Below are 12097 nucleotides of genomic sequence, written 5' to 3'. Positions count from 1 at the left end.
AGGTGGTGTCTCTGCGGAAGTAGGTTGCCCAGTCATCCTTCCGTTGAGTGGCTGTTGGGTTTGAACCACCAGCCTTCTGGTTAGCAGTCGAATGCTTTAGGCACTATGCCAACAGAGCTCCCTCTTTAGCCATTCGAGAGATACAAATCAAAACAACAATGAGATATCATCTCACCACAGCACTTGATAACTATCCAAAGTGATGTACAGATGTAGAGCAATCCCGATCCAGAGTCCATCATCTTAACTTTAAAGAGATGGAAAAACTGATCACCAACTTTATACGAAAAGTTCAAAGAACTTTAGTAGCAAAGTTCAAAAACAGAAAACAGCAAATTCTGGCAAGGTTTTGGAGAGACTAGAACGCATACACTGATAGGACTGGAAAATGGTGCAGCCACTGTGGAAAAATGGTACAGTGGTGCTTTTAAAAACTGGAAGTAGAAATAGCATATGATCCAGCAGTCCCACTACTAGGCACATAAACTAGAGAAAGAGCTATGTTTTGAAGAGATAATATGCACACTCATGTTCATCACAGCACTATTCACAATAGCAGAAAGATGGTATAACCTAAATGCCCACCGCCAGATGAACGGATCAGCAAACTGTGCTACAAACACATAGTGTAGTACTACAAAACATTAATGAACAATGATGAATCTGTGAAACATATCAACATGGATGAATTTAGAAGCCATTATGCTGAGTGAAATTAGTCAGTCACAAAAAGGACAAATATTGCATAAGACCACTGTTATAAAAAAGTCAAGAAAAGGGTTTTCTTTAATATATTCTTTGATGGTTACCAGGCATAAGTGGAGAAGGAAGGGTAAACCACTAACTAGAGAGTGAAAGGAAAGGTAAAAAGAAAAAAGATGAGAAACCAGCCTAATAATTCCATAAGATTTGAGTTGTGTTCCTTTTTTCTTCAAAGTAAATTTTTCTATACTAGTAGAATAATTACTAGTTCAACTGTATTACTTCATGGTTTAAAAAAAAAATCCTGTTACCATCAAGTCACTTCTGACTGATGATGACCCCATGTGTTACAGAATAGAACTGCTCCATAGGTTCATCTTGGCTATAATCTTTTACAGAAGCCGATCACCAGGCCTTTCTTCTTCAGTGCCTCTGGCTAGGTTCGAACCCACAACTTTAGGTTAGTAGACAAGCACCATTTGCACTACCCAGGGACCTCTGACTTTACGATGTTGTTGTGAGCTATCAACTCAGTTCCAACTCATTGCATCCCTATTTAATACCAGGTATAAATTCCATCTTAATTATTTGTCTCTCTACCCATGTGCCAACCAAGTTTATCCCCTTTTCCTGCTTTATTTTTCTTCATAGCACTTACATCAGTCACGGTTTAATCAGAAAAGTAGAACCAGTAGAAGATATAAACAAAGGTTATTGCAAGGAATTATTTTGCAATTGTAGGGGCTGGCTAAGCAAGTTGGAAAAAAAAAAAATTATTAAAGCAAATAGGCAAGCATGTCAATATATATATTCTTTTTTCTAGACTGGATATGAAAAAAATATGACACCAGGACAAAATAGAGAACAACGAGAAAGGTAATGCAGAAACCAGTTAGCAGTTTTGGTTTTGAGGTATTTGGTTATAGACCAAAGTAATATATCAGTTGTTTTTGTTTTCTTTTTCTTTGCTAGTGGTTTTCCATACCCAAATTTTAGTATACCTGCAGCTAATGGATTATCTTCTGGTGGTAGTGGAGGTGGCAAGATGAGACGAGAAAGAACATGCTTTGCTGCATCTAAATCTCCAGAAGAAGAGGTAGGGATACATTCTTAAATACTCTTGAAGTTTATTAAAATCTTTGTTGTGGTGATGTTGGAGTCTAGGAAGTCCTCAAAACAAGAATAATCTGCCATTGAAACTGTCCCTTCAAAATATTGGTGGTTTTTTTTTTTTTTTTTTTTTTTGAAAGCCCAGAACACTTAACATGGTTATCGGTTATCATAAATAAGAGAATTGCAATTGAAATGTCAGGGCTTTTGAACTGGTTCTTCTTGATTTAGTCATGGCTGACGAAGCAAAATTAGAACAGAACTGAATTTGTGAAATATGGGTGTGCTGAAACAATAACAGTAAAAATTATAGGTCAACATCCTTTATCTCTCCCTCTTAGAAAACAAGGGCATTATGCACATTGCATAGCAACCAAACCTCAGGAATGACAGAGTCAGAAACAACAATGCCTGGCACAAAGAGGGCCAACTGAACTGTTTTGAATGTGTGTTGCTCCCCACGGACTTGGCATAATCTAAGCATCCACATCAGGCTCGCTAAGCCTCTTCCAAGTCTCTCATTCTAATTTTTCCCATTGTGATTATTGTTCCAATAAACTCAACATCTTACAAATTCAGGTCTAATTTCACTACAACAGCCATGACTAAACCAGCTTGAACTGGTTCGAAGCTGTGGAAATTGTTTGACCCTTTATTCACTGTGTATTTCAGATTTTCCTGTTTCTGACATTTATATAAATAGATCAGCCCTTTTCAGTACCTATAGATTATTTAACTTCACTGCTATGTATTTATCCAGTATGAAGATTTACCTGAATTAATCCATTTAATTCTCAGTGTACATTTGGGTTTATTCCTATTTTGGTTTTTAGAATACATGTAAAGAGCATGTTTACGCACTTCTCCCTGTGCACATGTGCAATATTTTCTCTCAAGTATTTATTTACTTAGAAATGGAATAGTTGGATTGTAGTAGGTGATAAATGTCTGCAAATGTATTAATTGTTGCCATATATCTCTTCAGGGTAGTTTCACAATTTAACATGACCATGTGGGAGTATGGTCAACCCACTTTTTCTTTATCCTTACTGACCTTTAAATTTTTTCTTAATTGATGTGTATGAAGTGGTATGGCACTGGAGACTTATTTTACATGTTCTTGTTTACTGTGGAGGTCAGACATGTTTTGTATATTTCTTCACCATTTGGAATTTTCTCCTTGTGAAAATCACGTTGGTGTCATATCCTTTTTTGTCATACACATTTTTTTCTGTTGAGTTCTTTGTTTTTGTTAGGAACAGTTTTTTGTATTCAGAACATGAAACTTTGAATAGGACAGGGATTACTTGAAGATGGGTTATTTTTTCTTTATAGTTTATTCTATTTGTTTTCTAACTACTTCGGGTTGAATGCAGATCTTGTTGCAGACTTTTTATAAACACATTAAAGACTAGCTTTAAAGTTTTGATACATGGTGCTTTGATTTGTCATTTGTTTCTGTTTAAAGTTTTCATTCCTGACTTCCTCATTGACCCTTGAGTTTTTTAAATGTTTTCAGATTTTAAGCCACAAGAGTCCTCTTTTAACAGTGTCTCTTAACTATGAAAACATGTTTGGATTGAACATGTTGGATGTATTTGTGTTAAATATCTCCATGTCTATTGATATTTTGCTTTGTAAGACTTACTTAGAATGACAGGCCTTTCTTTTCCCACTTTCTCTTCCTCATTAGCAGTTTGGTAGTTGTGCCTGTGATTGATTAGAATCACCAGAATCACAGCTTATTTAAGTTTGGATTAAACTTATAACCTGTCTTTTCATGATATTTAAAGTATGGCAGCAGCCTTGGCTCAGGTACTGGTATTGAAGCTGTGTCTTCCCTTTCTTAGATTCTGCTTGTTGCTGTGCTGGTTATTTTAAAAGAAGGAAAGTGTATTGATGCATTCTACCATTTTGAAAGAAAAATTCAGTCTTTGAATACAACATGTAAAATCTTATAAATTTTTTTAAAGTTATTTATGTGGCCTTTATAATTATTTTTAAAATGAGTTATTTATCTTACCTTATATAAAGAAATTAAGGTGCTCTGGTGGCATAGTGCCTAAGGCATTTGACTGCAAACCTACCTGCTACTCTGTGGAAGGAAAACTGGGCAATCTACTTCAGTAAAAATTTACCGCCTTGGAAACCCAATGGGGGTCACTATGAGTCAGAATCAACTTGATGGCAGTTTGTTTTTCTTTGGTTTTTATATAAATAACTTAGTATTTGATTAATATAGGATAGACTTGTTCTTCAGAAAAGCTTTTACGTATCTCAGTAAAATTTTGAGGCCCTGCCTTTTTCTATTTATTTGTTGCTGAATGAGGAAATCATTATCTTGCTTTAGTGTTTGCCGGATGGATTATGTGGATTATTCTCATTTCCCTCCAGTTTCAGTATTTTAAAGATAAAATTTCTCTCTAAGATACTAAGCTAAAACTCATGTTGGTATTGGTAGCTCAGTTTTAGCTGTCTAAACTGTGTGTGTGTGTGTGTGTGTGTACTATAATTTTGCTTTATTGACAAAGTTTTTTTGTTTTTTCTTTAATTTTGTTTTTGTCTGGAATACTAACTGTCATGAGTTTTATGAGTGGCTAATCCTATAGACCTCTTTCACCTCCTTTCTTCTCTGGACCCCCTCTCTCCATTCCGACCAACTACCACCTGCCAACTTTACATCCCAGGATGCCTCCTCATCCAACCCCTCTGTCCCTGGCTCTGTTTCACACTGGAGTGATAGTCTCCACATTTCTGAGGAAAAAGGTACTCAAGGGGTAGATACCCCAAATTTTCTGCTCTCCACCTCTATACTTTATCTAGGTGTAGGGTAAGTTTAGATAGACACTTTTGTATCACATGTGCCTTTTTTGTTTCAGATGTCCAGTGTATTCAAACCACTAGTTGTTTCTTAATTTAGTTACAGTTAGAATTTTTATTAAAAGGTTATAGATTCATCTTCGTATTTTTTTAATTTTTTTTTTATTTTTAGTTTTTATTTTTATAGTGTTCCCTCCCCTCCCATCCCACCCCTTGTAACCAACAAAGAAAGTTTCCTTCCATATAAAAACTTTTCTTTGACTTTTTACGATAATGAACTAATAAAATATTTGTCCTATTGTGATTGACTTATTTCAGTCAGCATAATGTCCTCCAAGTTTATCCACGTTTGTGGTGTCTTGCAGAGTCTACATTATTTTTCAGTCTTGCATAGTATTCCATTGTGTGTATGTACCATAGTTTGGTTATCCATTCTGTTGATGGGAACCAAGGTTGTTTCCATCTTTTAGCTATTGTAAATAGTGTGGTGGTGAACATGGGTGTGCATATATCTGTTCTGGTCCTGGCTCTCACTTCTTTAGACTATATACCTAGTATTGGATTGCTGGATTGAATGATATTTCTAATTCCAACTTTTTAAGGAATCACCATACTACTTTCCACAGTGGTTATGTCATCTGACAATCCTTCCAGCAGTATGAGAGTCCCAGTCTCTCCACATCTTCTCCAGTGTTTATTATTTTTTGTCTTGTTGAGCTTTGCTGTCAGTGCTGGGGCAAGATGGTATCTCATTCTGATTTGTATCTCTTTAATGGCTAATGATCGTGAACATTTCTACATGTGTCTTTTGGCTGCCTGAATATCCTCTTTGGTGACATGTCTGTTCATGTCTTTTGCCCATTTTTGAATTGTATTGTTTGTCTTTTTGTTGTTGAGGTGTTGGAGTTTTCTATAAATTTTAGCGATAATTCCCTTGTCATATATGTTGTTGCTGAATATTTTTCCCTAACCTGTATGTTCTCTTTCTATTCTTGGAAAAGTCTTTGGAAGCACATAAAAATTTAATTTTTAGAAGGTCCCATTCATCTAGTTTATCTACTGCTGTTTGTGTATTTTGGGTTATGCTTGATAGTCTATTTATGCCATAAAAGAGGGCCCCTAAATTTGACCCTATTTTTTCTTTGAGGAACTTTATAGTTTTAGGTTTCACATTCAAGTCTGATTCATCTGGAGTTAGTTTTTGTGTGTGGTTGAGGTACAGATCTTGTTTCGTTTTTCTGCAAATGGATTTCCAGTTTTGCCAGCACCTTTTAAAGAGACCATCTCTTCCCCATTTAATGGATTTCAGCTCTTTGTCAAAAATCAGCTGACCGTAGGTGGATGGATCTATTTCTGGGTTCTCGAGTCTGTTCCACTGGCCTGTGTGTCTGTCGTTTTACCAGTACCAGGCTGTTTCGACTATTGTGGCTGTATAGTCGGTTTTGAGATCTGGGAGTGAGATCTCCTACTTTGTTCTTCTTCAATAGTGCTTTGCTTATCCAAGTTCTCTTTCTTTTCCATATAAAGTTAGTGATTGGTTTTTCCATATTCTTAAAGAATGTTGTTGAGATCTGGATTGGGATTGCATTGCATGGATAGATTGCTTTGGTAGAATTTGGGTAGAATTGACACTTTCACCATGTTCAATCTTCCTATCCAGGAGCATGGGATGTTCTTCCATTTATGTAGATCACTTATAGTTTTTTGTAGTAGTGTTTTGTAGTTTTCTTTGTACAAGGCTTTTGTGTTCCTAGTGAGATTTATTCCCAAGTATTTTGTTTTTTTTTTTGGTAGCTATTGTAAATGGTAATTTCCTTTTCAGCAATCTCTTTGCTGGTGTAGAGGAATCCAGCTGAATTTTGTATATTGATCTTGTATCTGGCCACTATGCTAAATCTCTCCATTAGTTTCAGTAGTTCTTTTTGTGTGAGATGCTTGGATTTTCTATGTATAGGATCATAACATCAGCAAATAGGGATAGTTTGACTTCTTCCTTACCAATTTGGATTTCCCTTTTTTGCCTTATTGTGCTGGCCAGGACTTCCAACCCAGTGTTGAATAGAAGTTGTGATAGAGGGCATCCTTGTCTGGTTCCTGTCTGCAAGGGCAATGGTTTCAGTCTCTCTCCATTGAGAATAATGTTGGCAGTTGGTTCTGCATATATGTCCTTTATTATGTTGAGGAATTTCCCTTTTATTCCTGTTTTGCCAAGGGTTTTTATCAGGAATGAGTGTTGTATTTTATCAAATACCTTTTTTGCATTGATTGATATGATCATGTGGTTCTTTTCCTTTGTTTTATTTATGTGATAGGTAACATTGATGATTTTTCTAATGTTGAACCATCCTTGCATACCTGGTATGAACCTCACTTGGTCATGATGTATTATTTTTTGGATATGTTGTTGGAGTCTGTTGGCTTGGATGTTGTTGAAGATTTTTGCATCTATATTTATGAGGGATATTGGTCTGTAGTTTTTCTTTTTTAGTGATGTCATTGCCTGGTTTTGGTATCAAGGTTATGCTTGCTTCATAGAAAGAATTTGGGAGGATTCCATCCTTTTCTCTGTTCTGGAATAACTTGAGGTAGTATTGGTGTCAGTTCAGTAGAATTCTCCAGTGAAATCATCTGGGCCAGGGCATTTATTTTTTTTTGTTGGTGATTATTTTATGACCTATTCAAATTCTTGTTTTGTTATGGGTCTATTTGAATTTTCTGCCTCAGTCTGTGTTAGTTTATGTAAGTTGTATGTTTCTGGAAGTCTGTCCATTTCTTCTAGATTTTCAAATTTGTTGGAGTATACTTCTTCATGTTGTTGTTGTGTTGTTATGTGCTGTCGAGTTGGACCCAACTCATAGCGACCCCTCCTTGGGTTGCCGAGGCAGTTATCACTACAGAAGTAGATTGCCCCATAGCTCTTCATTGTATCCTGATAATATCCTTTTAATTTGTTGGTTCTATTGTGACATTGCCCAGTTTGTTTTTTATTTGTGATATTTGTATTCTCTCCCTCTTTCCTTTGTTAGATTTGCCAGTGGCTTGTCGATTTTATTAATCTTTTAAAAAAAACCAACTTCTAGTCCTGATTTTTTTTGTTATCTTTCTCTTTTCTGTTTCATTTATTTCTGCTTGAATCTTAATTATTTCTTTTCTCCTGGTGACTGTAGGCTTTTTTTTTCTTTTTGCTGCTCTTTTTCAGTTTTCGGTGATGTTGATTTTGGCTCTTCTTTTTTGATGCATGCATGTATTGCTATAATTGGCCTCTGATCACTGCTTTTGTTGTGTCCCAAATATTTTGGTATGTTGGTGTTTTCATTCTCATTTGATTCAAGGAATGTTTTTATCTCATTTTTTATTTCTGGTATTACCTGTTCATTTTCAAGGAGGGTGTTATTCAATTTCCATGTGTTTACTCTTGTTCCATTCATCTTCCTATTGTTGATTTCTAATTTTATAGCATTGTGGTATGAGAAGATGCTTTGAAGTATTTCAGTGTTTTAAATTTATTAAGGCTTGCTTTGTGGTCTAACATATGGTCTATCCTGGAGAATGTTTCGTGTGTACTGGAAAAGAATGTATGTTGTGCTGTTGTTGGGTGAAGTGTTCTGTAGATGTCTGTAAGGTCAAGTTGGTGGATTGTATTGTTTAGTTCGTGTCTTTGTTGAGTTTCTTTCCAGTTGTTCTATATGTGATTGAAAGTGGTGTATTAAAGCCTCCTACTACGACTGTGGAATCATCTATTTGTCTTTTCAGTTCTGTTAAAGTCTGATTTATGTATTTTGGAGCTCTTTTATTGGGTGCATAGATATGTATTAATTACTGTTTATGTGCTCTTGTTCAGTTGATCCTTTGATCATCATATAATGTCCTTCCATGTCTCTTATGGTGGTTTTTGTCTTAAAGTCAATTTTATTGGCAGTTAATACTGCTACTCCTTCTCTTTTATGGTTGCCATTTGCTTCCTATATCTTTTTCCAGACTTTGATTTTTCCTCTATTTTTGTCTTTGTCTCTAAGGTGTATCTGTTGTAGACAGCATATTGATGGGTTATGTTTTTTTTTTTAACCCAGCTGCAACTTTCTGTCTCTTGAGTGGTGCATTTAATCCATTGGCATTCAGTGTAATTATCGACAAGTATGAATTTGTTGCTGTCATTTTGTTATGTCTTTTTTCATGGTGCTTCTGATTTCTTTGTTCCATATAATTTTCTGTGCTGAGGCTCGCTTTGTTTATGAATCATGTTATCACTTCCTTCGTTGCTGTTGTTTTAGTATATATAATTGTGATTTATAATTTTCTTCCCAAGTTTAGAAGAGTCCATTCCATCTTGTAGTTGTCTTGACTTCCTCACCATTTAGAAGTTCTGTAACTAGACTATTTTTGGTTTATAGTTGTCTTCATTTGTCAATTGATGTCTCTGGATCCCTGTGTACAATCTTGTAAGCTTATGTTATTTTGGATACTTCCATAACTGGGTTGGTTTCTGGGTTATGTCATCGTGTGTTAATGGTTGGTTGGTGTTTGCTATTGCTGATTCTCTGTCCAGTAACAGAGGACTCCCTTTAGCATCTCTTGTAAAGTTACTCTAGTTTTAACAAAATCCTTTAATTTCTGCTTATCTAGAAATGTCCTAATTTTATCATCATATTTGGGGGACAGTTTTTTCAGGTATATAATTCTTGGTTGGAAATTTTTTCTTTTAGGGTTTTATACATACCATCCCATTACCTTCTTGCTTGCATAATTGTTGCTGAGAAATGAGAGTTTAGTCTTATTGGATGCCCTTTGTAGGTAACTTTTCATTTTTCCTGGCCTGCTTTCAAGATTCTTCTTTGTCTTTTGTTTTGGTGAGTTTGATGATGATATGTCTTGGTGATTTTCTTTTGGAGCCTATCTTGTTTGGTGTTTGTTGGACTTCTTGAATGGATATGTTTTCATCTTTTATCACATAAGGGAAATTCTCTTCCAATAATTCTTCGACAATTTTCTATCTTCATTAGGATTTTAAGGGGTTTTCAGAAGAGGTGAAATGAAACAGATTTTTTAATGGAATAAACTGAATCTGCTGATGTTAGAAGCTGTTGCTACTTAGCAGGGATTGATGTATTTTGATTCACTAAATATTCAGGCTAATAGAACACTATATTGAATAACCCATTCTGCAATATGCAATTTTAAGAGTGTGTTTTAACATTCACTTTATCTTAGATTTCAGAATTTATAAGAATTGTGTGTCAGTCACTAAATGCATTGGCATTTTGCTTATTATGATACCAGTCTGAATGTTTTTATAATTAAAAATAAAAAAGAATAAGTAAGCACTATGTAATAGGTCTGAGGAGCTCTGGTGGCATTGTGCCTAGGGCATTTGACTGCTAACCAGAAGGCTGGGAGTTCAAACCCACCATCCACTCCTTGGGAGGAAGATTGGGCAGTCTACTTCCATAGAGACACTGCCTCGGAAACCCAAAGAGTGGTCACTGTGAGTCCGATCTGACTGGACAGCAGTGGGTTTATGGAGAGATTTCATTGTTTGATATTATATCAGGTAGAATCCTGACTGCCACTTAATTAGCTAAATAACCTTAGTCAAGTTTGTTAACTTCTTTGTCATACAGTTTTCATAGCTGTAAGACAGGAATCAGAAGAATAAATATGTTGAGCTTGTGTCTGTACCCTATGTGCTATTTAATATCTGTGTGATATTTAGCCATATATTTGATGATTGGCATGTTCAGTTTGATGTTATCCATTTTTTTGGTCCCAAATTATGATATCCTGAGTCAAAATATTGGATACTAGGAAAGATACAAAATTGTAGGATTGGTTCAATGCCAATAATGAAAGAACTGGTATGGCCACATACGTGGCTTAATTTTATAGGAGACGGTAAGTTACACAGTTGATGTTAGGTGTTGTCAGGCCTTGGATAGGAAGGCTGGTGTTGGAGAGGGGAAGAAAATTTCCCTACAGAATAGCCAATGCATCTTTTGTTTGCCTCTCCCCCCAATTTGATTATGAAAAGTTTCAAACATACAGAAATATTTAGAGAGTTGTACAGTGAATATACAGAACACCCAGCATTTAGATTCTAATATATTGTTATTTTTGCTTTATCAAATAAATATCCATACATCCTATCTTTTTTGGAGGCGAGGTGAATTTTAAAGTAAGTTAAAGACATCAATACCCCTTACCCTGAAATACTTTAGTGTGCATAGCATGAATTAGAATTAAATATATATTTGTTTAATTTAACAAATTTACATATACTGAACTGTAAAATTCTTAAGTATACCATGTGATGAATTTGACAAATGCCTACGTCTATGTAACCCAAACCCCTATCAAGATACTGAACATTTCCATCAGCCCCAAAAGTTCACTTGTGCCCCTTCCTAGGTATTTTCATTACAGAAGTAAACCATTTTTTATACAAGTCTTTTTGTAGGCATGTCTATTCCTCTGGGGTAAATAAATATTTAGGAATGGAGGTACTAGGATATGCTAAGTGTTTAACCTTTTAAGAAACTGCCAAACTATTTTCCAAAGTTTGTACTATTTTACACTCCCACCAACAATATATCAGCATTTTAGTTGCTCTACATCCTTGCCAAAAGTTGTCAGTCTTTATAATTTTAGCTATTCTGGTGGTATCGCATTGTGATTTTAATTTGTAATTCCCTGATGACTTAAAATGATGAGTCCTTTCTCATCTTATTGGTAATATTCCTTTGTGAGGTTCAAGTCTTTTGGGCTTTTAAAATTGGGTTGTCTTCATTATTGAGTTGTAGGTCTTTACAAATGTTTCACTCGAGTACTTTGTGAGATAGGTGTTTTAGAAATACTTCTCCCAGCCTGTGCCTAGCCTATTCATCTTCTTGATGGTGTCTTTTGATAAGTAGATGTTTTAAATTTTATGAAGTCTCAGTTTATCAATTTTTGTCTATTATTATTAGTGTTGCATCCTGCTTAAGAAACCTTTGCTTATTCCCAGGCTGCACAGATAGTTTATATTATTCTTCTAGAAGCTTCTTAGCTGCTTTTTTTAATGATGTTTTCTGATTTCCTGTTTGCGTTCTTACTGAACTCAGGTTATTTAAAAGGATGTTTAAATCTCAAATATTTTGGGATTTTCTTGATTTCTGACTTAATGTTGTGATCAGAGAAGGATTGAGATCATCTTTTAAAATGTTTTGAGACTTCTTTTGTAGTCCAGCATATTGTCTGCTTGATGAATCTACTGCATGCCTTTAAAAGCAGCATATATTCTGTCACTGTTGGATGTAACGATATATAGATGCCAGTTAGATAAGGTGACTGACAGTATTTCTAACTACAACTTCTTTGTTGTTACTAAATTTTCACTTTGCTCTGGTTGTTGTTGTTGTTGTTATGTGCCGTCGAGTCAGCCCTGACTCATAGCGACCCCTCCTTGGGTTTCCGAGGCAGTATCACTACGGAA

At 35.3% G+C, this 12097-nt stretch overlaps 1 protein-coding gene across 1 annotated transcript in view; it reads left to right on the top strand.

Moving 5' to 3' along the window:
• Nucleotides 1-12097, top strand: part of NUP153 (nucleoporin 153) — a 104062-nt gene that overhangs the window by 46389 nt on the left and 45576 nt on the right. The window contains exons 10-11 of the mRNA XM_042782374.1: nucleotides 1526-1578; nucleotides 1675-1798. Coding sequence (XP_042638308.1) covers nucleotides 1526-1578; nucleotides 1675-1798 — 177 coding nt within the window. The remainder of the gene's footprint in view (nucleotides 1-1525; nucleotides 1579-1674; nucleotides 1799-12097) is intronic.

The sequence above is a fragment of the Orycteropus afer genome, unplaced genomic scaffold (assembly GCF_000298275.1).
Source record: "Orycteropus afer afer isolate SDZICR_OR568_19922 unplaced genomic scaffold, OryAfe1.0 scaffold00012, whole genome shotgun sequence".
Classification (NCBI taxonomy): Eukaryota; Metazoa; Chordata; class Mammalia; order Tubulidentata; family Orycteropodidae; genus Orycteropus; species Orycteropus afer.
Note: the sequence above shows the minus strand (reverse complement) of the source record. Positions and strands in the feature narration are given on the sequence as shown.